Source organism: Melozone crissalis, unplaced genomic scaffold (genome assembly GCF_028551555.1).
Source record: "Melozone crissalis strain CALT ecotype California unplaced genomic scaffold, PUWL_Pcris_2 ptg000056l_1, whole genome shotgun sequence".
In the NCBI taxonomy this organism is placed as follows: domain Eukaryota; kingdom Metazoa; phylum Chordata; class Aves; order Passeriformes; family Passerellidae; genus Melozone; species Melozone crissalis.
The window spans coordinates 492,462-520,368 of NW_026535834.1; the positions used below are offsets into that span (position 1 = coordinate 492,462).

At 48.5% G+C, this 27,907-nt stretch overlaps 2 protein-coding genes across 2 annotated transcripts in view; both read left to right on the top strand.

The window, feature by feature from the left end:
- The first annotated feature begins 5,479 nt into the window (after positions 1-5,479).
- LBHD2 (LBH domain containing 2) lies at positions 5,480-27,466 on the top strand. The gene is made up of 5 exons (XM_054286735.1): positions 5,480-5,587; positions 14,730-14,831; positions 19,524-19,614; positions 22,932-23,133; positions 24,223-27,466. The coding sequence occupies exons 3-5, from the start codon at positions 19,525-19,527 to the stop codon at positions 24,297-24,299; spliced, it is 369 nt and encodes a 122-aa protein (XP_054142710.1). The 5' UTR covers positions 5,480-5,587; positions 14,730-14,831; position 19,524; the 3' UTR covers positions 24,300-27,466.
- Positions 11,769-27,907, top strand: part of TNFAIP2 (TNF alpha induced protein 2) — a 121,255-nt gene continuing 105,116 nt past the window's right edge. The window contains exon 1 of the mRNA XM_054286733.1: positions 11,769-11,773. The gene's annotated coding sequence lies outside the window, so the exon portion shown is untranslated. The remainder of the gene's footprint in view (positions 11,774-27,907) is intronic.

The following is a 27,907-nucleotide window of genomic DNA, read 5'->3' on the forward strand; positions in this document are numbered from 1 at the left end:
ACTGTACACTCCCAAGAAGTGCTGACCAAGCACAGGGCAGCACCTACACCACAAAATTGATCCATGTAAGCCAGCTGGAACAACCAGATGTAAATTGGAGGAGCCCTCTGGCTCCCATTGCTACCTGTAGGAAAAAACAACCCTGTAATGAGCAGCAGCAGCAGATTTCCAAACCCCTCCACTACTTCTCCAGATTCACAGTCAGTTTCCTACCAGACTCATGTGTCAGCAGGTCATAAAAAGTTTCAAGTCTCCTTTTCTTTTTCTGGCATTCTGGAAGAAGTTGTACTAACAATGAGCCACTGCTTGACAGCTCTGAATCCCAAGCTGTTGGGATACAGTGTGACTTCCAACATATTGCTTCCAGCCCCCACCACCCACGGGGAATGGCCTGGCAAGGGTGGAAGCACAGCCTGCTAGGAGGAGCCTTCCACAAAGAGATCCCTCATTCCCTGCACTCATCACAAAGGCAGCACCCACATCAGGCCACGCCAGGCAGCCAGTTCAGCTTCTGGCAGGTCAGGAGATCAGAGGAGCGGTGGTAACTTCACACATTTTCTGTGCTGCATGGCCCAAGTCAAAGGCTGCAGGACAAAGGATACCACAGCCAGAAATGATGGAGGTTTTTTTTTCACCTTGAACTGCAGCTACAAATCCCTGCAGGAAGGCTGACCCTAGGGGGCTGGAGGAGAAAGAAAAAAACTAAACGCCACCAACTGCTGTCATTGGATCTGGCTTTGCTCCAAGGTCTGTTGGAGCTGAGATTGATTAGGATATATAGTATCCTGGAAACAGTCAGTACCTTCAGCTGATTATAAAGCCATTTTAGTTGTCTTGCCACCACCATGGCAACCATACCCCTAACTACAGCCTCCAGGTGAGGAGATGGGCTGTTGGACGACAGTCTGGTGCCTGTAGACCCCATCTGATGATGATGCAGTGATTCAGACAAAGTAAAACCTTGCTACAGCACCAGAAGGGACCAAATTCAGAGAAGGAAATTAGGCCAGTGCTGTAATACATGGTAGATCATTATGATAGCCAACATTTAGCATAAAAATTTAAATGGACATTTGTATTATAGTGGGAGGCCTCTTGTTCCAGCAATCTTTGCAGATCTTATCCCACCAGCAACCCCTGCAGTGTAGCACACCCACGTTGGGGCAGGCAGGGCCACATTCCCTGCACAGCAGCAAGGAATGAAGATGGGTGGCCTCAGAAGCATATCAGGGAGTGAAACTTGAGGAGGGGAAAAGCATATAAGGGAGGATGGGAAAAGCATGTAAGCAGGAGCTCTGCAGCCAAGGAACAGCAGGTGTTTTAATAAAAAGCAACTCTTCCTCTTCCAGTAAGTTTTTTGCTGTTTAATATCAGAATGCTTTATGTGATCCTTTATTATTTCTCCAGCCTGAAGCCCGAAGAGCCCTGGCACCTGAAGCCTCTTTGATTCCCATGCTCGGTGCAGGTTAACACACCTCAGCTCCTCTGCTTCAAAGAGAGCCCCAGCATGACCAGATTCCCTGCCCCAAATACCCTTGAACCAGGTTAGAATTGATCCCTTTAGCTGCTGCCTGATTTGTGTGAGAGCTGAGCCTGTCATTGGCCAGCTGGTTTATGCCTGTTTGGATTGAAGAGCTGTGCTGCTGGGTTTTCCTTCATGATATGCAACCTTATGCATTATGAGGTGTTTCACAAAAACAGCTTTTAAAATAATCAAATATCTGCAAATGAATTGGAAACTCTTCTTTCCCCCGTCTCTGCAAGGACATTACTCAGTCAAATGCCTCCAGAAAATTGAAGGACCGAGAATTTTCAATCAGGACTGGAGTGATTAATTGTCTCAGAGCACTTATGTGCTGACAAGCACAGTGAACAGCTCGGTGTGACATCTCTCAGTTCACAACGAGAGGTGTGTCCAGCAGGGACAGCCATCCACAAAGTGGGGAGAGGTGGGAGAAGAAAGGTCAAATTTCCAACATTAAATTCACAAGGTTAATAATGCCTTAGCATCATGCATATTCATCTGACTTCTTCACTTCAGCTGAGCCAGCTGTCCCTGCTTCTGACATTTCGCTACAACAGAGGCGAAAGAAATTGGTTCCTTTTAATCTATGGCAGAAATGTTTATGGTAAGAGATGCACATTGTGTAGATGCTGTGTAGATGGGCAGTTGCCTCTGCACTGACTTATCAAGGCATGTGGAAACAGCAGGACACAGGCCATGAAGAAGCAAGGTGAGAGCTGCATTGGAAAATGGACACACCTGTGTGCAAGTGCTGCTGCAGACATCCAGCTCTGGAAATTGCATCTCCAGCCTGCGTGTCTTTGGCCATAAAAACAAGTCAGATTTTGGCTAAGGCTCAAGGCAGGGGCACCTCTTATGCAGCAGTGCTAGCACATGGGGGCTTGCAGAGATCCTTTTCCCAAGATCCCAGAGGTGGGCACATGCATGGGGTGCCATCCTTGGCCTCAGCACGGGCACTTCTCACCAAGCATCTTGGCCATGGGTTCTCATCTGGATTTAGTGTACAGGATGAGTGTCCTTCCCACACCAGTCCTATCTGGATCTGAAAATGCAACCCCCTTCTCTTGGAGCCAGTAATTATTTCCATGAGATTCATTTAACAAAGGCACCTATCCAATACTTGTGGTCTCCTGGCGTAACTAATCATGAAATTAAATTCAGTCTGTGTAGCTCCAATCAGTTACACAGGAATAACACTGGTTGACTGGCACTTACCCTGTTCATCATCAAGAGAGCCTTTGCCATACAGCCTGTTTTAGAAACTGCAGTGGGCTTCAGAAACTACCAATATGGGACTTCCAGGAGCCCACACAGAGGATATTCCACCCATATCCTCTGATTTCCCAGCTGGGGTCTGATCAATTTGCCCATGGAGCAAAGTGAATTTCCCACTTGAGACCTCAAGGGTTGGAAATAAAACTCCATAGTTGTCTTGGAGAGCACCAGGCAGATGTTAGTTGCTTCTGAATGTTTACTCTAGCTGCCACAGACACATCTTGAGTCCTACAACACTCACTGTGGGAGCCAGCAGAAGGCAGAATGTCCCACAGTGTCCACCCCAGAGGTTGGGTGCAGCATCTGAGGCTTATCTGCCACTTAAGACTAAATAGATCCTGTGGTGGAGACAGAAACTTGCTCTTCTTTGGGGCCACAAAACCAAAATAAATTGTTTCCACAAAGGTCAAAATAGCTTTAAACCATTGTTTTCCTTGACAGCAGTCACTGCTCTCCACCTTGCCTTTGCAGCTCATGGTGAAGCAGCTTGGGAAAGCGCACAGGCAGGAACTTGCTCATGGAGAGTAGAAGTGAAAGCAGGGGAAAAGTCCCTTGGAGGGATTGCACTCTCCCCACTGACCTCCCTGCAAGGTTCTGGTGCCCTTAGATACAGGTGGCAGAAGCAGTAGCAGCAGTTTCTCTGGAGAGCAGTGGAACAGCTTGTCCAGCCCCAGGTCTGGATCCTGCCCTGTCCCACCCAGCACTGCACTGCACAAGGGGCATTCCTGATGGGATACCTCCCTGAGAGGGTACACATGCACCCTACTATCTCCCTGGGGTGATGGTGCCAAGGACACCTCCTACTTAAAGATTTCCTGCAACCCCAGTGTTACTGGGGAGTTGGTTTTAGTCTTTTAGTCTCTTGGATAAATCTCCCCTTGCAGCTGTTCGGTCCTCAGGCAGGAATAACTCAGGAGTCTAGGAATAAAACTGTCAGAAACAATTGGCCTGCTCACTGCCATGTGAGGCTCATTCTCAGAACACTGAGCTATACAGTGAAGTGTATCTACATTGAATATATAGGATTAAACCAATAGCTATGTTTTATATACACTTGCAAAAAGGTGTATATATGCACAAAGTGCATAAAAGCTCACTGTTCAAGAGCAGCTTCCAAAGAGAGCCTACAAACTGATTCTTGGGTGGCTGTTGGGTTGGAATCCATACCCATAACCCCAGCACTGGACAAATTCCAGTAGATACACTCCCTGTGTAGAGGGTACATATATCTATATAGACATCCTTTGGAAGGAGCTGCTTTCACTCCCAGGTGGGTTTCCTGGGCATGGGCACAGATCCTTCTCATCCACCATCCTGGGTGCACGAAGAGCTGACTGCAGCTGTGCCGCCACTGTCCCACTGCCCTGATGGAATTACCTTCCACCACTGCCCACAGAAACAGGTGAGATTTCTCTTAAATCAGCAGCAGGTGACATTTTGACCCCCTCCAGCCGAGCATGAATGACCTGAAATGCAGGCTGAGCTCCTTATTTCCTGACAGCCCAATGTTAGACAGAGAGAGGAGATTGAAGCAGAGGTTACACACTGCTTCCTCCCCACCTGCAGCTGTGCTCCCCTGGATGCTCCATGCACCCTGTGCCATCCATGCATGCTGGCATTTGTTTTGCAGGACCTCCCACAAAACGAATGCTGGAAGGTCTCCCCTGGCTGACACCCATCTCCCTTTCAGTGTTCCCGTGCTCCATCGTCCTCTTGTGTGCTTGTGCTGGAAGCACCAGTCTTGGGCAAAAGGCACTAAAGGAAAGGCCTGTTCCAGCAGCCATGGTGCATGTCCCTCCTTTGGGCCTGGCAAAGAGGGGACCCCAGGGCCTGCACGTCTGCAGGCTGAGGCCACAGCTCCCATTGCTGCTGTGCAGAGGGAGGGAGGCAGATCTGCACCCCCCTTGCATCCCTCGGTTGCATCAACCGAGTTTGAGCTGCTTCCCGGGGGGATGCCCAGCCCTGGGGAGGACCGTGCTCCTTTGTACATCCACATTCCTCCACCACTGCTCCACCAGTGGGACTTTTGCCACTGCATTTTTGCCTCTCTCACCAGCATCTCCAATACATGCAGAGCTGCAGATGCCTCCTGACAGCCTGTGTGCAGTGAGCCCCTGGCAGGGGGGAGCCCCTTACCACAGCCCTGGCACACACTGCTTGCGGCCCCAGCTCCGCAGCCCCTCGGGATAAGGCGGTGGGATGCTGCGCGCCGCAGAGCGTGTTCCTGCCGCGGGTCGGGGATGCAGATGGAAAACTCACTTCGGTGTGGAGCACCCGCCCCCCGCAAAAAAAGAATCCCTCCAAAAAGAGCCCCAAAAAGTTTGTGCTTTCCGCATTCAACGTTTTCTCAGCAAGGACTGCTGCAGGGCGGGCTGGGGACACCCGTGAGCAAAGCAAGGGGAGAGGGGGACCCGCTCCGGGGGAGTGACCCCTCCGGGCCCTCCGTGCCGCGCTGTGTGACCCCGGCACCGTGCGGGGGTCGGGGCTGGGTGAGGCCGTGCGCTCCCACACGTGTCCGCGGACAGCGTCCCCTCCCCGCGGGGCGGCCGAGCCGTGCCGGGCCGGGCCGGGCCGTGCCTGCGCGCCGCCCCGCCGGCGCTGCCGGGGGAGTGGTTTCCCCGCGCTGGCGGCGGCGGGGCCGGTCTGCGGGCGGGGAGGTGCCGCGGCGGCGGTGCCAGCGCCCGGCCCGGGAGGATGCGGACGCGCTGACGGAGCTGCCGGCTCCCCTCTGCCGCCGTGCATGGGCGGCGGGCGGCTGCCGCCTGCCTCGCCTCGCCTGCCGCGCCGGTGAGCCGGGCCGGGGTCTCCGCCGGGCTCGGGGGTGCGGAGAGGGGGAGAGCGGCCACCTGTGAGTGCCCCGCTCGCAGCCCCGCCGCGGCCGGGAGCAGCTCCCGGGACCCGGGCAGCGCCCCCGTGGCGGAGCCGGCGACCGGAGCTGGGCGCAGGGGCGGCGGGTCGGGTGTGTGCGGGTCCGTGCCGGGCGGGTCCGTGCCGGGCGGGTCCGTGCCGGGCGAGTCCGGTGTGCGCAGTCTGTGTGTCTGTGTGGTGCGGGTCGGGTCGGGTCGGTACCGTACGGATCAATGCGTTGCAGGTCTGTGCGGTGCGGATCAGTGCCGTGCGAGTCAGAGCGGTGCGGGTCGGGTCGGGTCGGTGCCGTGCGGGTCGGGTGTGTGCGGGTCTGTGCGGTGCGGTGGGGTCGGGTCGGTGCCGTGCGGGTCAGTGCGGTGCGGGTCGGGTCTGTGCGGGGCACGGGAGCCCCTGAGCGCGGTGCCGCGGGTCGGAGCGCTGCGGGGCTGTGCGGGGCGGGGAGCGCGGAGAAGCGCTCCGGTCCCACGGGCGGCCGCGGGGTAACGGGGAGAGAGGGAGAGGCGGAACGCGCGCCTCTGCCGCGGCTCGTTTCTCCACATGCTTGTTTGTTCGAGTAAAGGGTGTTACGGAGAATTCACTGAGAACAAGGATTCTCGTTTACAAAAACACCACCCAACTCGTTCGACAGCCGAAAGGGCTGTGTGAAGGAATCCTGATGAATGAGCGCAGCGCTGAGGGAGTTGTTGGTTTGTGGGCTGCGATCGCCTCAGCTATTTGTTTATGCCTTTTTTTTTCCCCAAGACAACTTTTGAGGCGAGGAAGCGACTAACAAAGCACAAGTTTAAGACGATGCTTTTGCTTGCAGCCGAGCTGAAGTGAACACTGAAATCCTACGTTTCCCATCAGGTAGCAAATACCACACATACGATTACTTTTAGAGAATGAAAGAACCTACTTTGCTCTGTAAATGAGGACTATGTTTCACTCAGAGCAACGGGTGAGAGTATTTTCCATCTGCCAAATGAACATACCACAGAAATTTTCTTTTCATCTGGGACAGAGCAGTGTTTGTGCATCTCTGAATATGGCTACAGTTGTGGAGGGGAGTTGGGTTAGCCTGGACGTAGCATTAACCCCTCCAACCACAATAAGCAACGCACAGAGAGAAATTTGTTTCCATTAGTCTTTTCCCACTGAGGTCTGTACTGCAGTTGTACAGTCAGTACAGCAATGAAGCCCTTCAGGCTGTGGGTTCACATCTCACTGAAGGATCCAGGGTTGGTGTTCACACCTGCCCTGCAGCCTGCCTGGCTCACAGCACAATGCCTCCTTATGAGGAGCCTGTGAAGGAAGGTGAAGCGGGGAAATTCTGCCTACGCACAGCCAGTCTCAAGCCAGTGTTTTCCTTCTCTTAGTTTTAATGAGCAACAAATTTTTTGCCCAGAAAAGAATCCAGCTCCCAGCTCAGGATTTGGATAATTAATACACCATTTAAAAAACATGTTTGCAGAGTCAACATTGTGATTACAAAGAGAAAACAAGCAAACAGGGAATAACTTGACCCGGTTTTGTCGCTTTCCCATTCTAGCCTGACAGTTTGTCAATCAGGGGGAATTTCCTCCAGCGTCTTTGGTACACTGCTTTAGCAGAAGAAATAATGTGCAAATATAGTTACTACTTTCCCTCCCTTCTCACAATGATCTCTTTGTATTAAGCAACAGGCTTTTGCATAGATCAGGTACCAACCTCAGAGTGTCACAGGCTCTCTCATTTCTGAAATTATTGAATCCTGAGTTGATCTCTCTCTCTCATTTCTGAAATTATGCCCCTGTGTTTGAGCCCATTTAACCATTTCTGTTTGGGAGAAGTTGTTCAGACAAGCCTTGATCCTACGCCATTCAAGGCAGGAAGAGCTCTGCCAGGACTTCAAGGAGACCAGTATCTGCCTCAGCAACAGCCCTTCCTTTTGCTTCTTGAACATGCACATTCTTTGGAAAATTCTGTGAAATAATCAATTTCCTGAATTTCCAGTCTTCAAGGGAAGGCTTTATTGCAAACCCCAGGAAAGCTGCCAACCAATAACATCCAGCTAGAATGAAGTAGACTGATTGATACCAACAGGTCCTAAAATTTCATCTCAGTCTTTGTCCCTGTTTGGTTGCAAGTCCTCAGGGTCTGGGACCACCTCTCCTTCGTGGTTTGGGGAGAGCATGACCAGTCCCCTGCAGAGCAGATGCCAGTGCTGGAAGAGGCTGTGGTCCAGCAGGATAATCCCCCTCTCTCATCAGTGTGCATTGACTGATCCCACAGTGTTCTACCCCCCAGTGCCCATGTTCCCCATAGGAATTGGAGAAAATAGTCCAAGTCCAGCTCCTCCGTTGAGACCACTGCAGTTTGTGTAAGATGTAACCTGAATTTTCAGCTGAGTTCAGTCTCTGACATGCACACACATAAACTACCTCTGTCCAAATACTTAGTAGACCTCTAGATTCAGAAGGTGAATGTTAATTGGTTGGCAGGAAGACTCACAGTCTTGTTAATGCATATCTGCTTTCAGTGTTAATGAGTCATTAAAAAAAGGCACGCTGAATTTTTTGGTTTTTAGCTTTGTGCTGTCCTCACTCCATCTTCCCCATTCTTACCGTGGTAGGACATAGTGTTCTCATATCCTCCATCTTGGGCTAGGGCAGCTTCCCATGCTTGGAAATTCAATTGAGGTGATGGAGTTTTAATTTGTGGACAAAACCAGCTGCATCTCTGGTGTTAGGTTGTGATACTGTGACACCTGTGGTTGTGCTGGTAATTGCCAAGAAGGAATATTAATAGCCACTTCATTGTCTCTGGTGGGTTTTTGTTTGCTTGTTTTTATAAAATCTCACCACTTTTGCTTTGTTTTCCTTACCTAAATGCTCAATATTATATCGGGTTATAACACTGATAGCGCTGTATTCTAATTTTCCCAAAGTTACCAGGAAATAGCTAATTTGTCTCTTAAGTAAATACTTTTCTATCTGACTGCACCTAACCTCTTACCCTACTGAGTTGCCTAGAAATGAGCCCAGTGATAGACTATCCAGGGTATTCTTTCATGGTGCCAAAAAGACATCAAACATTTTGCAACCCATTTCCCATGACATTTCCATCTGAGAATCGTGTACTCTATGTTGATGCTCTAAGATGTTTTTCCTCCACTCCCTTGCTTGAATTCAGAACTATCCAAAAATACCTAGGGGATGGTAGAAGGAAGCACAGGAAGCCAATTTTAATCTGTCACTGATTCCCATGGGTGCTGCAAGGTGAGGGACAACTGTGGCGTGAAATATTAGGGATGAGAGAATCATCATCTTCCAGAGCAGATCCCAGACACAAAACCATTTCCTTCTAAAAGCCTTTAGTAAGGGTTGCTCTAAGTTAAAATGAACAATATAGTTATTTGTAAGGTGCTGGCTTTGTAAGGTTGTGGGAAATTAAAGCCTATGCAAAATCATGCTGCTCAATACAGGCGTTTCTGATCCCAAAAGCAAGCTCTCAGATGAGAGTATTTGCACAGCAAGTACCAGAAGAGATACCTCTAAAACATTTAACAGCTTGTTGAGGCTTATCTCTAATTTTGATGGGATGTTTTCCTAATGAGCTCCTCTCACATCAATTAGCTGCCGAATCTGATGTTAAAAAAATAAATCCAAACTTTCTCTTGGCACACAGTTCCATGAGGGCTCTGTGGAGATTTCCACGATGTCGAGGTCTACCAGCATTCAGAGGAGCTGGCTTAGTCATTCTTCCCATCTGCTCTAGCTCTTCCTCCCTCCGCTGCTCTGCACATGCTTCCTGGCTGGCTGCTCCCCGTCCCCATCTCCAGGCATCCTGTCTGGCTGCCCCCACCCCTCCTGCCATACCTGTCCCTTGTGGCATCGTCTTCCGTGAGGAAGCTCAGGTAGTTTAGTGGTGAGATCAAAGAGATGAAATAAATGAGCTGCTTTAAAGCAGCCAGGGGAAAAGAAAAAGCAACAGGAAGAATCCACCAAGGAAGCACCCATAGCAAGCAGCATAGCAAAAATAATTTGAAAAAACTTTGAGTTGAATCATCTGCAAATCATGAGTTTGCTTTGAAAATTGTGATAGTTAAACACAGGAACATTTTAGTTCTTTTTACTTCTTCTTTGACCATTTATGAATCTAGTTTTTAGCTCCTTTTTGCCAAGAGGGCGAGCAGGAGCTTGGGCAGCTGCAGTAAGCTGGAAGTTGAGGTTTGTGTGTAGCCATGGTGCTTCAGGATCTGGGGATGTCAGAAGAACCGTGGCTCCCCAGTGGTGATTGTGCAACACCAGGAGCCGAGGAGGCTGAGTTGGAGTTTATCTGCCAGCACTGGCCCTTTGCAAGCCTGTGTTTTGTAGTGTTGGGAGTCCACAGATGAGTGTCTGAGAAATTCCCAGGGGTGATACTTACCCCAGTAGTTTCTTTGGAGCAGGAACAGTAAAAACTGCAGCTCGCCACAAAGTTAGCGGTGAGAGGCAGCACGGTCTGGAAATAGCAGCCTCCTACCCCTTTTCTCTCTCCCAAACTACGTGCTGTGTCTCATGCTGAAATGCCTCAGCTCCTGCACTTGGAGAGCCGTTTCATCTCGCTGCTTCCTGAGAGAGATCGACATCTTCTGTGGAGCACACGCTGCCGGGGAGAGGAAGGCAGCTTTGGCCTGCGGAGAGCAGAACTCAAGTACTGCGTGGGTGGCCGAAGACAAGAGCTTCTGAAACGGGGGAACAGAACAGATCTCTAATCTCCAGACTCTGACACATATCGCACTTCTCTCAGTTGCTTAGGAAAGAGATTTGCATCCAAAAAGAAGTGGGAGGTTTAAATAGGAGTTCATACATTTATCTTCTGCGGTCCATGCGGTGATTTACATTTTGCTAGTCCCATGGAATCCACAACACTTCATGAAGTGCATTCATTAGAAATGTGCAACCAGGGGAAACAAAGACTGTCCAAGGTCCTACCTGCAGTATCCAAAAGCTGAGCTGAGGTGCAGTCAGGCAAACAAGGCTATGAGGTGTCACTGATGTCAGTGCTTGTTTTGGGTTGTACCGAGATGCTGAAGTCACTGTCCCACCCTGGTAAGAGTACTGGGCATGGTCCTGCCTGTGGATGGTCCAGGCCACCTGGGTTGCTCTCAGCTATAGTTCCATCCTCCTAGGACTAACAAAAGACTGAGATATGGAGGAATTGGATCTGCAGAAGCACCTGGCCATGGAAAATGCCAGCTGGCATTCCTTGCAGGGACATGTACCTTCTTATACCACGTGAGCAGCCCCTTCATGGCTTCATCCACCACAACTGTAGCTCTGTCATGGAGTGCCCACTCCTCCACCATGGCTGAACTGACAGCCTGCTCGGCTGCAGCAGAGTGGCCTGAATAAGGCACCCTTTCTTCTTCTGGGTGGAAAAACCTCCTTTGACCTGTTTGTTTATTGGGACTTGCTGAGCAGGGTTTCCTGTGACCCATCGAAATTTTCCACTCTGCAAAACGCAAGCAGCAGACCATTGCTTCTCCCACCTCTCGCCATTCTTATGCACTGCCTGTCCCAATTCTCCTTGTAATCAATAGCAGGGGTTTCTTTTTGTAGCACACACAAAGGCTGGAGTCCTTGAATGAAGAACAGTTTGCATTTATCAGGGGCTGTGGTGGGGTGAGGCGGGAGGTGGGGCGGCCGCCCAAGGCTGAGCTCCCGGTTTGTTTGGCATGTCTGAATCAGTGGGAGCCGTGTTTGTGCTGTGATTGCACCCAGAACTCTGCCCTGGTGCCATGAGGCTGAGCTGCAGAGCCACCTTGGGGATGTCCATCCAGCACAATTTAAGTACAGGGCTGGAAAAGCCCTTGGGATCGACCCATTGAAATAAGGAGGGGAGGGCTCCTGTTTCTGCCGTGCCAGAAAAATGATAGATTTGCAAGTGGAGTTCAAGGCCAATTTCTGCCTCATATCTATGCTTTGTTAGAAGGTGCACCTTCAATGTGGTATTGTTAGGCTGTTATCATAGTATTTCCATGAGTGCTCAGTGGGAAATGATTACTTGGGGAAGCCTGGGAAGGGAAGAGGGTGTCCTGCAGTCTCTGCTAATCTAGCAGCAGCCCTGGCATCCTGAGGTCAGGTCTCACTTTGCCACCCAGTTGTCTCCAGCACTGGGGCAGCTCAGGGAGAAGGGGTGATGTTCCAGAGTAGGAGGAATCTCTAAATAGAAGTGCCCTGATTTTGGAGGTGCTGCTGCCTGTGGGAGAAAAGTTTGGGGCTCGGAGCCTCTGAGACATGCTCCTTTATCAAGTGGGCTGCTAGGATTGCAGCCTGTGGCCCAGTTCCTGTTTCTGTTTTAAAGCACATTTGCTTTAAAAACATCTACTTTGCAATTCACACTGGATTTATCCCAAGGAGAGGACTCTGCTGCTATGCCTGGTGGAGTCCTCTGCCCCCATGGAGAGCAGACTCAGGAGAGATAGCCAGGCTGGGCTTCCCATACACTGCAGCTGACCAGAGCAGCTGCCCAATATCCTGCATCTGTGCTGGCACCAGTTGCTCTCCCAGGGGTGGTGAGACCACCCCACTGGGACGGGCTGTAGAAGTTTCAAAAATGCAGTTTGTTCCAGATGCTTTCCAACGTGGGAGAGAAGCCCAGAGAGCACCTTTCAGTGCCTGGGCTTGTGACCCATGCCACCAGCACAGGCAGAGATTCATCCCCTTGTGTGAGCTGAGGGCCCTTGGTCTGGGCAAAGAGGCCACCACTGAAGCATTCCTTGGTCTCACTAGTGAAAACTTGGAACATCTCAGGACTTCCTTGCTTCATGCTATGGCTCCTAAAGAGGCAAGACATGATCAGCTCATTGGAGTAATACCTAAATTCATTGCTCTTTGCGGGAAGGTACAGCCAGGCTCCACAAGCCCAGACGAGGTGTCGCCAAGGCAGTACCACTGGTCTCTGAGATTTGGGACTTGACTTGGTTCCTATTAATGACAGCACAGCTGTGTTGGTGCTCCTGCAGCCAGAGAAGAAATTGGTTATCAACTTGAGGCAAAGGGAAGGCAAGTTATTCCGGCAGCAGAAGATGGGTGGGTTGGAAGAGGGTGCATTGAGCAAATGGGCTCCAGGCTGGAAAGCAGCAAAGGTGGGTAAAAGTAAGAAGAGATAACTAGAGAAAGGCTTTGCTTGGGTAATTTCCAGATGGTTTCCATTGCAGTAAAAGCCCTTTGCAAGGTCTCAGTAGCTGTGCCTTGTTTCTAAAAGATTAGGCAGTATCACAAAGGAAGGGGTTTAGTTTATGTTTGTCAGCCACAGAAGGTAATCACATCTATTAGGCAGGTAAAGTGAATATTTTTTCTTCAGAGAGTGAACGCATTCTGGTAGTTCTGTACTGGAATATGGCTGTGATACTGGGAGAAGGGACATTTTCCATGCTGGGGTCCTGAAGTGAATTTTTTTTATTCCAGGTTTCAAGTAGCTGAGCAGCAGGGGCTGACATCCCCTGTCCAACACTGCATGCACCATGGGACAGAGTTGCTCAAAACACCAGAGAGGGGATTGGGCTTGGGTCAGTTAAATCCTGAAGTCCTTTGCTGAGACTGGAAAGCAGTGGATGTAGGTTTAATTAATTCAGTATAGCACTAACCAGTCATCTGAAGATAACTCTGAATAGGAAGTGGCCTGGCTTGGATTCCAACCACTGACCATGTGGTTGGTGCCTGGTTCCTTATCTCCTATACCCTTTTGCCTCTCATTGGCAGTGTAATATAATTACTCTGAAATAATTGTTCTTATTACATCCAGTCTTTTCTGAAGGAGATATTGAAGGTAGACAAATTCAAGCTGAATTTTTGCAGGTTTAATAGCAGCAGCTTTGTAATGGGTAGTGGGATAAAAATCTTCCCAGAGCATTGTATAGCATGGTATCAGATGCTCCCTTGTTTTTATGAGACAAACATTGAGTGTAGTCATGAATTTTTAAGGGACAAAACATTAGCCTCCCTGATGTTGGTTTGGTCATTGGTTAGCAAGGAGAATTGCCAGACAAGAATTAAACCTTCTGGATTGAATCCTGGGGATAGAGAAGTGATTTCCTGCTTCCCTGATTTTCAATAAGCATGGCCTGTGGCACGAGAAGAAACTCCAGAATGCAATACACAATTTTCCCTCTGTCACTGTTTTTGAATAAAATCAGTGTGCAGTTAATCCAGTGTAATAAATCTTGGTAGGAAGGCTTCCAGAGCAGGTAGATTTGTTTAATCATTTGGGCTGGAATCCAAACCACTGGAGGATATAAAATATATATACTAGTGCCATTCACTTCACTGAAAACACCATTTTCCCATCCAAGGAAATAGCTGTGGCTGGCATGAATATATATTTGGAAAGCTGTAGAGCTAAACAAATTTCTCAGAAAATCATCTCTGGCCTAGATACTGACTATATTTACGCACTGTAGCTCCTGAGGCTCATCAGCTAAGGCTTTCTGACAGAGAAGTCATCAGAAATCAGTGATTCACTCTTTGAAATGGTGGGATCCTCACTCCTGCTCAGTAGGCTCCCTGTCTTGATACCAGTCAACATATTACCTTCAAGTTGGAGTAGATTTTTCAAAAAAAATCACTTCCCCTCTGACTTCCAAAAGAACTGTGCAGTAATGCAATGTTAATGGATCCTTCTTTGAGCATATGTTGTCTTCTTTGTGTATTGATCAGTAGAACTGTCTCTCACTAAACAAACTGATCCTGCCAAATAAGGGAATGCATTTTTTGTTTTCCAATTTTCCAACAGTCAGTACAATTTCTGTATGGGAGGATTTCAGAGTGTCCCAGTTTTAGCAGTTTTTGTAACTCAGGCTAAGGAATAAGGTTTAACATCACAAAGAGTCGGACTGTGAGGTGTTTCAGTTAGCTTTGGGTGGCTTTGCTACATTAATTGCCTCAGTAATTCACAAGGTGCTCTGTGAAGATCAAATCCCACCTTGCATAGAAAATGGTACAGACCTTCACGGTGGGGCTTTCTGCAGCAAGCTTTCAGCAGGACTCTTTCACACCAGTGCCTGCCAGCGTTGTCCCTCTGGTCACCAGCTCTGACCCTGCTCTGTTGTCTCTTCCAGGCACTTCTAGGCTTTGACTGAGTCTGCACCACTCTCCCTCAGCAGCGCAGGCGCCTGTGGCAAGGACAGTTTTTGGAAGTGACACCGTGGATGTGATTGAAGGTAACGTGCTCTCTTCTGTCACTGCCCCGTGCTTGCTGCTTATCCTCCCCAGAGCCTCCTGCTCTGGCTGGGGTCCCTGTGCTGCTGTCCCGGCTGGGGAGGGGGAGCAGGATCAGGCCTCAGTTCACTGCATGTCTGAGAATCCCCCAGACTGATCCCTGCTTCAGGTAACAGCTCTCCCTAACCATGGCTCAGCTTGTCCCATAAAATGTGTTTGTGCCCCTGTCCTTAAGGGAATACTTCCTTGCATCACATGACTGCCTGTTTTGCATGAGTGCTGCACATTTTTGAGTCCTGAAGCTGGTCTGCATTCAGATACTGTTTTCTCCCCATGAATTTCACAGGTCAGTTTTGCCCTCTGTTCAAAACCTAAAATAAAAGTGTGCATTGTTTCTGAGGCCTTTCCCATGGGAGGTGGTTTAGCACTTGTCAGGCTAAATATTGCTCTGTATGTTACTGACCTCGTCAATGCCATCACAAGCAGCACAAAGTGATCTGTGCTTTTGCTCCATGCCCCTGGAAAAAGATCAGCATAGTGTGATCCTGGGGCTGTAGCACTTTAGCACTGCATTTAAGATAATCTTCTCTAAATGTAGTTTTCTCACAGAAAAGCAAGAACAGATTTCACTTTCCCCTCCCTTCCCCACTGGTATATTTATGCTTAATTAAAACTAGGGGAAGTAATGTATCTCTTAATTCACTGACACAAGAATTTTAAGGTTCAGAGTAGATGACTCATCCACCAGAACAGAATTTATCCTTTGTTTGTAAATGCTATTTATTGCCTTGTTTTGCATCACTATGGCTACTGTATGTCATTGGTGATACCAGCATCTACCATACATAAAATGAATGCAAGACTGAATTGAAGAGCTGTAGTTCTTGTAATTGTTTGAATCAGCCACTTTTCTGTTGTATGTCAGTCAGTACATCTCACGTAAAAGCAGTGCTAAAAGTGGCTTAATATTTTCCATCAACACTGAAAAGCAAAAAATTGTGCATAAATGTTATCACAGTTTGAAAAGCCCTAAGCAGCATCACCAAGCCTGTTGTTCAGTTTATATGGCTTTATAAACAACTCAGTGATGTTCTACAGGTGATTTTGAAGTTTCAGGAGCTGATTTGCAGTGGCATTCTCAATTATTTTACATCTAGTTACGCTTCCTGTTAAAGAGCTAGTTAAACTCGTTAGAAACATCACTGCTTTCACAGCCCATATAGATCCTTCTGCTTTCCTTCACTGTTTCAGAGTGAAGACTGGGAGTAATTAATCTATTCCAGTTAAAGCTTAATTATTTTGGCAATTGCATGGCCCCATGTTCTATTCTGAAACACATCAAGTACAATCACTTCTGCTGTCCTATTCAATCAAAGCCTCAAGTTGCACAGATTTTCTGATATGGCCTGGGCTTCAACAGCTTGGGAGCTGATTCACTGAGGCATCTGCTGTAACACTGGCAGGACTGTCACCATTTTTCTAGCCCAAATAATTTGTCTTTGTCATTTACAAATAATCTGCAGGGTATAATGTGGTCTTAGGGAAGCACGGAGCCCATTATTGCTCAATAATAGAATTTTGTGAGGTCTTAACATCTTGGAGCTCATATGACACATTTGACAGTGCATGTGTGGATGTATATCTCAAATTTCCCATGGAATGAGGACAGAGAAATATTTAAACATTTGCAATGTATTGAATGGCTGCTAAAATAAACCAGCCAGCTATGAGTGAGTGCAGGATTCTGCTGCTGGCTAGCAGGGACCAACCCCCAGGACACACAGCAGTGGGCATGGCTTTTGTGGTTGCCAAGACTGAAACTTCATAAATACTGACCCCATGCAAAGCCTCTGAGATTATTTCCATCCAGACACACACTTTCTCATTTCCTTTTCCCTGCAATCCAGGATAGCTGGGCTTGGGGTGCTGAACCCCTAAAAGGATGCCAAGAGAAAGATGTTCATCTTGGACATGCTCAGAGTGGTGGGCCCAGTGCTCCTCCAGGCTCACAGCTGGCTCTGGCTGACACAGGGTGTGAAAGCCCTGCAGAGCAGCTCTTCCCAAAGGGCTGGGCTGGGAGAGCATGGTCCTGCTATTGCCTAGACTGGTCATTCCCAGGGGGGCAGCAGGAGGTGTGAAAAGGCCCCTCTGGGAACAGGGAAGAGACTGGGGCCGGAGTGGGGAAAAAGGCAGGAATGGAATGATCACCAGGGGTGGTCAGAGGGCGGTGATATCAGAGGGAGTGCTACTTTCCTTTTGGTCCAAGGGCACATCTCTGTTCTTTTGAGTGCTGTCTAAGGTGGCAGGAACAGCTGTGAGCAGGGCCCACAGTTATCACTGCTGGGAGGGGTCTCCCATTTCCAGGCTGCTGCTCCCTCAGTGCTGTTGTCCATAGGTGCCCAATGGAATGGCCTGCTGGATGCTGCAGGAGTAAAAGCATGTGTCCACAAACATGCCTATGTATTGTACTGATGGAGTGGTTTGTGCTGTCCCTGGGGAGTGGTACAGGTCCAAGCAAGGGCTGGCAGCTCAAAACCCAATTCCTAGCAGGCAGAATCTGTCCCTCTTTTACTACGCCATGGCTCTGGGAGGATTCAGGCTGTGTAAGCTGCAGGGTGCTCAAATCCAGGGTTTGGTTCAGCCTTTTGCTGGGTTTCAGAGCCTGGTTGTACTTTCCTGTTCCATGCATGCACCAGGAAGTGTGTGAATTAATTCAGTGTTGGTTGGGTCCAAGGCTGACCCTTCAGGGCTTTTCCCTGTGCTGATGAATAGGGTCCTGGTCCACAGCTGAGCTTGTGTCCCACAGTTCTGCCATGCCTTTTCTTAAATGTGATACAGTGGGAGTGAAAGTTTCTGCACTATCATGCTGCTCCGTGCTTCAGCTAATTAAAGTCATTGTGAAGGGTCTTGTAGTAATTGCAGATATTGTAAAATTTAGTTCTGTCCAGTAATTGGTAATGTAAGCCTGAAACAAGTTATCCTTAAGATGTTGTAGTTGGCATTTCTCAGAAGGTGCAGCAGTTACAAAGAAGGCTTTTGTGTGTGCAGCAGGGCCAGAATTAATGGCAGCATTCAGTCGTGCCTGAAGGAGTGTTTGCTGTGGCAGGTGGCAGGGCAGCCTGATGGATGGTGCCTACACTGTGTGTGCTGCAGGAGGCTCCAGCAGCCACCAACTGCACTACCTGATGAATGCCAGCTAAAGAGAGGGAAAGCCCTATGCCAGATCTCTCCAGGGCTGAGGTATTAACGTTTAAAATGAACATGGCCCCTTCAGCTCAGAGTGGCTCTGTTTGTCCCTACACACTTAATATGCATTCTGGAGATTTTGGGCATCATCAGATTTTTCAGTGGAATGCTGCATTTATAAATGGCAAATGGGGGAAAATCCCAACGTGCAGCTGTCCGGACACGGGCTGGGCTGAGCTCTGCAGCAAGGGCTGTGATGGCTCTGCCTCTGCTCTGGCTCTGCTCTGGCTCTTGCTCTGGCTCTGCTCTTGCTCTGCTTTGGCTCTGCTCTGCCATGCCTCTGCCTCTGCCTCTGCCTCTGCCTCTGCCTCTGCCTCTGCTCTGGCTCTGCTCTGGCTCTGGCTCTGCTCTGGCTCTGCCTCTGCTCTGGCTCTTGCTCTGGCTCTGCTCTTGCTCTGCTTTGGCTCTGCTCTGCCATGCCTCTGCCTCTGCCTCTGCCTCTGCCTCTGCCTCTGCCTCTGCCTCTGCCTCTGCCTCTGCTCTGGCATTGCTCTGGCTCTGGCTCTGCTCTGGCTCTGCCATGCCTCTGCCTCTGCCTCTGCCTCTGCCTCTGCTCTGGCATTGCTCTGGCTCTGGCTCTGCTCTGGCTCTGGCTCTGCTCTGGCTCTGCTCTGGCTCTGGTTCTGCTCTTGCTCTGCTCTGCCTCTGCCTCTGCTCTGCCTCTGCTCTGCCTCTGCTCTGGCTCTGGTTCTGCTCTAGCTTTGGCTCTGGCTCTGGCTCTGGCTCTGCTCTGGAATGCTGCCATGCCCGGCAGAACCAGGCCAGCCCCGTGGCCAGCACCTCTGCCTGCGGTGCCAGGTGGCACAGGGTGATGCTCAATGGGCACACAGGCACCTTAGGTGCCTAAGTCCCAGATTTAAATGAGATTTAGGTGCCACACAGTCCCTGATGCATTTGGAAGTCCCACTCGACACCTCTCCAAACACTCAGGCGAGTAAAGACTGCTGAAAATCTGGTTCTTAGACACCAGTACAGCTGGTGTGTCTGGAATTAACAGCTTAAAAAAAAGTGCTGGCTCATGACTAAATGGAAGAGACATCTGGAAGAGCAAATATTGAAGACATTATGAAGAATCAGAATAAGAATTTAATTCAAGGCTGATATTTCCACCAGTTACTTTTTTTGGTCCACAGATGCAATTTCTGAGCTCATATATCAGTAATAAACTGATTGCTGATAACATTGGAGGACTCCAGTTTCCAGCTGATGCCTCTGGAACTCTGTGGGGGTCCTCTCAGCTGTTCCAGGGACAGCTGGGGTCAATGCCCTGCTCAGCATCACAACATGCAGCAGCTACAGTTAGCTTGGAGGCCAAGGAAATATTTTTTGGACAGCTCAGGAAGGAAAGTGTAACACAATTATTTTAACCAATATGAAAAGCCAATAACTTTTGTTAAATTAGCTGTGGGGCCAAAGCTCAGAGTCCCATTCTGTTTTACTGTTCCCAGCATGACAGAGGTGATGAACACCCGCGAGCCGGTGATGGAGGAATTCGCGCTCGGCCAGACTCCTGAGGAGGAAGGAGGCCCCTCCAGCCAGGTAACTTCAGCTGAACTGAGAAGTGTCCTGAGCTGTTTGTCAAAAGCCATTTAATGCAGCCAATAACTGTCCTTAGTGTAGGTGTTGAATTGCAGAGCACTGCTGCCAGAAGAACAAGCCCTGCAATCCGTGTTTGATCCTACACAGGTTCTATTATTACAAGTTAGGAGTTGGGCTGAAGTGTTTAGTGGGGTGCCAGGTCTGCAGGGCACAGTGACAGCAGTGCCCAGATCCTGCAGGGATGCAGGCACAGAGGCTGTTTGTCACCAGGAGTTCAGATCTGAGCAACTACTGTGCGATGGAGGCATCCAGCCAGGACTGTGCCAAGCTTTTACACAGCCACCCTTGAAATGAACTGAGCTCCCTTAGGCTCAGAGGGAGCTCCCTTTTTAGAACAGAGACCATTTGAAATGATTGGCTAGTTCACAGAAATGGTTGGGGCATCACAGCAGCACCACTGGGCAGGGCCATTTGCTGGCAGGTGCAGGAGCATTTTCTGTGCCCAGGCAGTTCCACACTCCCCCTCAGCACCCACCCATTGCAGCAGGAGGGATCACGATGTCCCAAGTTCCCCTTGTGGCAGCCCCCACATCACAGTTTGTGCTCTGTGCTTGTGCTCATGACTCTGTGTCACTACCAGGGACCAACCACATAATGTGTCCTGGTGGACCTGAGCTGCCTCTCAACACAATGTGTAATGTTGTGAGCAGACTCAGAGGGCTACTCCAGGAGCAGCCTCTTGCAGGTGAAAATCTGGCATTTGGAAGCCAGGGAAGTCAGAACAGAAATTTGCAAATTCCTTTTGGACCACCCGTTCATGTGGTGAAAGGCTTTGTGCCTTTAAAGAGCACATGGGCTTTGCTGTGCCTCAGAGGCTGCACAGGACGGATGCTGCTCACTCAAGGAGCACATTTTCAATATTTTTCCTCTTCTTCACCAAGTTCCAGGTTCTCAGTGTATGCTGCCCAAACTCTGTCCCAGCCCTGACTTCACCTGTGCATGCAGGGCTGTTCTCTGGTCTCTCTGATGATATGCTCCAGAGTTTTCCCCCAGCTCCTTTACCTTTCCCCTCTGGGAGAAGGTGTTACCACCCACATTTTAGTGATAGCCACCTGAGGCAAAAAAAAAAAAAAAATCAAACAGAAATGAGATGTAGCACAAACTCAGTGACTCAGTGGGAGAACTAGGTTCCTTCCAGCAACTTCCAAGCACTTTGTCCAGAAGACTGGTCCTTCTCTTCCTGCAGTCTCCTGCCCACTCATCACACGCTCCAGCTTCTGCAGAAAAACACAGCAAGGCCCAACAGGCAGCTCTGCTTCCTGCCAGTCCTGACTCATTCCTGGAGGGACATGGTAAATACTGGGCTCTGGTGGAAAAAAATTATGTGGTTGATGTGAGAAAAGACCTTATGAGAATGACACAAACAAAAATAGCCACAGCTGAGGCCGCACAGGTGTCTTTCCTAAATTTTCTTGCAGCTGTAATAATCATTCCTCAGGCCATTTTTAGATCACTTCGTGTCATTTCCTTGGGCTTCGGAAAGCAGACGAAAAGCAGAATTTTTGTTGTATTGCATTGCCCATCCAGGGGTTGCCAGCAGGTTTGGGGATGGGGTGGCTGTCATGCAGCCTCTGCCACCCCAGCAGGCAGCACAAGAGCTGGGGAAGAGGTCACTGTCACCTGCCTGTGCAGCCATGGGAGAAAATGCAGCAATTTGCCCACAATTTTATGGCTCTTTTCTGCCAGCTGAGCTGTGAGGCTGAGGGAGCTGGGCTCCCCTGTGGGTCTGCAGAGGAGGGCACTGCTGCTCAGCAGGTCTGTGGATCTGTCCTGCCCAAGGAAACCTTGTCTCATATTTGGTTTCCAGTCAAGACAGCTGCCATGGAAATGTCTTTCCAAATTATGAACAGCTCAGGAGAAATCTGTGTCATGGGAAGTTGGGCAGCTCTTTTCTGATGGGCAGCATAATCAGCATTGCTTGGTCAGGATGAGTTATAAACTGTGGGTGCAGCTCAGGGTGGCACCAGAAATGTTTGCCTTCAGTGATTTACGTGGTCTAATTGTACTGAAGATGCTTTCTTAAAAAAAAATATTTCCTAATTGTGTCTCATTACACTAATATGCGACATTTCTCACCTTTGTATAGATAGCAGAGACCCTGGTTCAGTGGTAACATGTTGCAGATGTGTGGGGAAGTTCCCACCAGCCCAGAGCAAACCTGTGGCAGCCTCTGAAGTTAAACTGGGATCATTCTTGCTCTCAAGTTCTGGTTCAGTCCCCTTACATGCGCCTTGATTTTATTGTTAGAAATGAAACACAAGGAAATAAAATAAAAATAAAACTCAGCTAGCATGGAGAGATTTGTAGCTTGTTAGTTCAGGTATATGGAAGTTGGAGGATCCAGGAGAAAAGGTTTCAGTGAAGCAACAACAGAGTTTCTTATGGTAATGTCCTGGAGGAGCTGGAATGATTTTTCCTCCAAAAAAACCCTAAAACAATCCATGAGAAACAAAACTATTCAAAACAAAGTACCCTGAGAGATTTAAGTGATCCAGCTATGTTGAAAACAGGAAAGCACTTTTATATGTTACAATAGCCTTCACTAAAAAGCTCTAGTTCAGCTTCAAGCTCTAACACACTGTGGATTGTTTGATCTGCAGCTTCAGTGTGACAAATGAAAATAAATAGCTGGCACGGTCCTCTGTGAAAAGATGTTTTCTGGGGCTACCTGTTTTGCATGAATGCATCATAAAATAGTGTTCCACACTGCAGAAAATAGCTCTGCACAGTGGTGGCTTCTTAATGAACTATCACTTCAAGAAAATGGGAATATCATATCAGAGCAACAGGACAGCAGCCACAAGGGCTGCAGCAGCCATTAGCTTAGCCTTACAGCAATGACCTTGGTGTCCCCAAACTCCACCAGAACTGAAACACAAGTGTTTGGCAGCATAACAGATTTTCTCTCCCAAGTCTCCATTTTCACTGCTCTTGTGGGATCACACGAGTTCGGGCAATTATCTCCTCAACACACCAGCAAGCAAAGTGGGTTCTTTGCTCAGGAAGGGACAGCACGTGCAGGGAGGCTGTGCTGAGACCTACAGCCTCTCTGCACCATGCTTGGCCAGCAAGGAGCTGGGTTCAGCTGGTTTTGAAATCCTCCCTGTGCAGGGCTGTTGATCTGCACCAACTGAAAGAGGATTTTTTTTAATGGACATGTAGAGTACATGTCAAATGCAGAAAGTCAAATACTCTCCTTGCTCTGAATAGACATCCCTGCACAAAGCTTTGATGTGCATCCCCAAATGTCTCCCCAGGCCTTCCCAGACTCCCGTGAGAAGTACCCCAAGCTGTCCAAAAGGCTGCCTTCCATCGTGGTGGAGCCCACCGAGTCCGGGGAGGTGGAGAGCGGGGAGCTGCGCTGGCCTCCTGAGGACCTCAAGTCAGCGGAGGACAAAGGTCTTCATGGTGACCAAAGAGTCTGTGTCCAGCAACAGCAGCAGCAGATGGATCTGGAAGGTCTGAATGAGTAATTTTCATCCTTGTTCCCCATGGGAAAGTAGCTGTTTCAGACAGTGCTGTGCACTGAAGTTAACAATGAGACAAACACTTGAAGGTGCCCAGAAAACATCTGTGCTGGAGGAGTCCTGTGGACTGAAAATTTTGTTGTAGATTTTGAGCAGTGATGTTTTCATCTGCATCACTCACTTGGCCAACAGGCAGTCAGTGCACTGCACGTTAGCAGATCACTCTGGGGAGCAGTAATCCTGGTCAGTGGCATGTATCCATCCCTGTCTCCTAGCCTAGAAGTGAAATGTCTGACAGCTGCACGTTTTCAAACCATCCTGGTGTCCCAGGAGTGTGTCGGTGCAGCAGGAACTCACAAATATGTACCCCTGGCTGGCAGTGTCACTGTGGGGTAAATACAGGTAAAGTAAGACCTTGTCTAAGTGCAGCTTGCACAGGAAGTGCTCCAGTGAGAAACTGGCCTATTTATTTCCTTTTTTTTTTTCGTTTCAGTGCTGTCCTTTTCTCTTATAGAGTGACCTGGTTTCCATTTCAGTGCACCAGCATTTGCCACCCAAACCCCCAGACACCGCAGCCAGGACAGGGTGCAAGATGCACCTTCCCTTCCCTTCCAAGGGGCGATGACAAAAGGTCTTGAAGTGTAAAATCACCTGCTATTCCAGTTGGCAGTTCTGGGTGGTGACAACCACAGGGTTTGATCATTCACGAGTAAATACGAGCCAAATCTATTTCCTGACTTTCAGGTTATATATTGTGGTTTCTCTGTTGGTTCTGTGCCTTGATTTAAACTCATTATGTCTTCAGGCCTGACAGCTTAAGCAGATTTCCAAGACTGGGTGGCCTTCCCATGACAGTGGTTGTCCATAGGGTCACCTCATCTCACTAATATCTTACCTGAGGTCTCAGGCTCCCTGCAAAGTCAGACTGTGATGCACTCAGAATTCCTCACCCCAGGTTTAACTACTGGTTTGCAAGCAGAGAAGATCTCTTGTATCAGATTAACTGCCAGGTAGAGCAGGTAATCAGACAAAGGCTGCACCTATATGGGGAAATAAGTGCTGATGAGCTGTTTCTTTGCAGATACTTTAGCACACCCAGCTCAAGACGTGGAAGACAGTACAGATAGTCTGGAAAGCAGAACTGAAGAGAATGAGTAGGAGCTCCATGGCCTCAGAAGTGAAACTTCATTGTGAATGTTGTTGGAAAGCTAACACACTCTGAAGACATGTCAAAGTAATCTGTATTTAAATCTGCAAGGATTTTATTTAGTTAGTACCTGGTAAGAAGCATCTGGGCTTTAGAACTGTTCTTCTAACATTTTGATTTTCAGGCTGGGATTAATATTATTTGTTTAATTTCCCCTTGGGAAACAATGGGATGTGTTAGGAAATACAAGGCTGTCAAGGAAAAGATGCTCCTAATTTTAATTAGTGCATTTCATTGGTTTTATCTTTTTCAAGAATGGCTGCTTTCAGGTGTCAAAATCAGGACAAAGGGGTTGCGTTTCTACAGGAGGAATGTCTTAAATCTAAAACCTTTCTTTTTTTAGCCATTTCAAACTAGCACTGTGATATTACGGACAATAGATGTAATATAACGTCACCAGTTGATTTTGTAACTTTTGTATAGAGACGCAAGGGCAAGGTTTGCCTCCTGGGGCAGCCCAGAGCAGTTCTCTCCCTTTGGCTAACCTGTGCATATCTGGATGAACCAGCCTTTCCTTAGCTGCCTTTTCAGCAAGGCTGATGCCTTTTGGAAGCGCTTTCTCGCTGTACCTTAGCTGGTGGATGAGCTGGTCGCTGGTGTTTGTGGCTGAGGCTGTCTGTGGTGGGCTTGGTGGGGTGGATCGTGCTGTCCATGTGCTCTTCAGGCCAGCTCCAGCCGTGGTGTGGTGTGCACTTCTCACCCCTAAAGCTGGTGAGATGGCTCCTGCTTCCCCCAGGGCTGGCTTTGTCCCACCTCGTTATCAGAGATTGTTGTGACGTTACTCCTTTGGTATGTTTGGTGTAGGTGCAGGGGCACAGCTGCTCCTCCCTTGCCCTGAGCAGGGTGGGGGTAGGGGGTAGGTGGCAGGAGCTCCACAGCCCATCCCAAACCTGTGCTCCGTTTTGCCTGGCTCCAGGTTTCCCCTGAGCCAGCTGCAGTGGGAGGGGTGTGGTGGAAGGACAAGTTCCTGCCTCCCTCCTGGCCAGGTTGGCTCTGCTGGCAGGAACACGTGTGCCAAGGGGTGCCCTCCTCACCTGCAGCACGGCCCCCTCAGCTTTGGTGGCACCGTCACCTCCTGGAGCCCAGAGCTCATGGTGGGACAAGCTGTCTCTGGACACCTCTGCCCTCCAGTGGATTTTCCTTGGGAATTTGGGGGTCATTTTGACAGGAGTGAATCCCTTCCTGCACAGGGACCTCCCAGAGACTCCCTCCACTGTCCCAGGAGAAGCACCAGTCTCAGCCTGGAACAAGACCCGTTGGATGGGCTGGTGGGGGTGGATACTGCCTGTTCTCAGAGGGGTTTGACTGTCAGTGATGAGTGTCCTGGAAGCTGCAAAGATGGCTTTTTCCATCTCTGCAGGGCTGGTTGGGGTCTGTACTTCCAATTAATGTTGCATCCAGAAGAAGCTGCTTGCTGTAGGTGGAGTGAAATAATAGGATTTCTTCCAGCATTAACTCCTAAGTTTACTTCCAAGTGCTTTCTTTTCTCCAGTAATAATTTTCGCTAACAACAACTTTTAAATGTGTGATGGTTGATAAAATTTACTGGCCAGATGTATTAATAAGTTTTTACCTTCTTAGCAACCAAATTTAATATATTTACTTACAAAGAATTCTGTGCAATGAATGTTTATTACAAAGGAAAGATACTATTTTACTTCAAAGCAACATTAATTTATGTACAAAACTATAGCTCATTATTTGGGGTGTTTGGGATCTAGGACCCTTTTTATAAGCAGTGTAGTACAGTATAATGTGATACTTAAGTTAAACTTTGCTCTCTCAATCTATATAACAATCTGTTTTGCCTTCTTGATGTAGACTTTCTTGCCTACACTGTTAGAATTACTTCGTTGGGTGAGTGGGATTCTGGTCAGAGCACCGAATTTCATCAGAGTAACTGAAGGTTTCAAGAGCACTTCCTAAACCTGGCTGCTGTCCCTGTCACCCCCTCACTGGTGACAGTTTTCTGGTAAAGCCAACAAAGCTGGAGCTCCGTGTTGGCACAGGAGCAGTGAGGGGAGGGGGTCTCCAGCTCGGACCCTCCGTGGCAGGGGAGAGCTGTGCTGGCGAGGCAGCCAGGCTGATGGGAGGTGCTCTTTAAATGCTGCTTTTGCATCGACTGTCAAGAAGTTTTACAAAGCTCTGGGGAGAAAACAACAGCAGTGACGACATATTTTTAGCTGTGTGATTTCCTTCCAATCTGCATCTGCCCAGCTCTGTGAGGAATGACGTTAGATGTATCACTTAATTTGCTTTTTGCTTTATAAAAGGAAAACCAGTTGTTTGAAACACTTCCCCCAATTTTCTGTGCTCTCTATCTGCTTTCAGACGCTCCCTCCCTTCCTGCTCTGGATGGCCCTTATCCTATTTCCACCTGAGGTCAATGGCACTTCCCTAAATATGTTTCCCAAAGAAACAACTAAATTCTACATACACCCTGAAAAGACACCACGCAGGCACCACTACTTTTTTTCATCCTTGTACTTAAAGCTGCAGCTGGTATAGAAATCCCAGATTTCCTTCTTCCAGCCTAATTACTCCTCTCTTTCCTTTCCCCTCTTTTGTGCTGCTCCCCTGAAGTATTTTACCTGAAGCAAATGGTTGCTTCAAACTAAAGCTTTCTCCTAAAGCTGTGTGGCCTCAGTTTAAGAACCGTGCAAAGCCAAACTCCTCCTCCCATTTTTATTTTTCTGACCATGGGCCAGAGGCCCTAAAACAGGAAAGCAAGATAGAGAGAAAATTGTTTTATACAAACAAACCCTATTTATTCAACTTGCAGGTCTATGAATGTCCACTTACTTTGTCTGTGTGCAAGTGTTGTCTCTCTAATAAACTCAATAGTTGTTTTGTATTTTTTTCTGGATTAAAAGCTTTGTAGAAACTAAAAAGAAAAAAAAAGACATTCAGTCATATTTTTCTAGTCTAGCTTGTAGAATATTTAATGTAGTGCAGAAAGGAAGTTTTATGGAGTAAGACATTGTTGAACTTTGCTCTATTTCAGTTCTTTCTAATTTTGTAAAATGCCACCTGTACATAATACTCAACTAATGTATGTCCTGTAGATGTATTTCACCATTTAGCCTATTAAATGCCTATACTGAACTGATTGGAAGAAGCAGTGTATCCACAGTGTCTTTGTTTGAACATGGAAAGGGTTAGAGGTGGTGGTGCATGTCCTACCAGTAATACAGGGAATGAAGCCCACTCTAGGGCTGCCTTTTCTCCATGGCATGCAAATCCTCACCCAGGCCCCCCAAACCACATACTCCTGCACAGACAAATTCAGATTTACATCAGGGACAGCTGCCATAGCCATCTCTTCTTCGACCCCTTCCCTGACCAGGCAGCTCAACACTCCCTGTTCTGTTTGAGGATTTGCTCTCTGCCCTGCTTACCCTGCTGGTGCCCTGCCTTGCTGTGCTGCCAGTGAGCCAGTGGCTCATCTTCATTCACCTTTCTATGCTATGCACATTTTTAATGTTTTCTGGAAAGGCAATTGTGGAGCCCAGCAGGAACTCACATTACTGGAAACCTACACCCTGTGCAAAGAGAGCAG

Excerpts from the sequence above, each read along its gene's own strand:
- LBHD2 (XM_054286735.1), top strand. The coding sequence starts at position 19,525 with ATGACAGAGGTGATGAACACCCGCGAGCCGGTGATGGAGGAATTCGCG. Across the intron at positions 19,615-22,931 it reads AAGGAGGCCCCTCCAGCCAG|GCCTTCCCAGACTCCCGTGA; the intron begins GTAACTTCAGCT and ends ATGTCTCCCCAG. Across the intron at positions 23,134-24,222 it reads GCAGCAGATGGATCTGGAAG|ATACTTTAGCACACCCAGCT; the intron begins GTCTGAATGAGT and ends GTTTCTTTGCAG.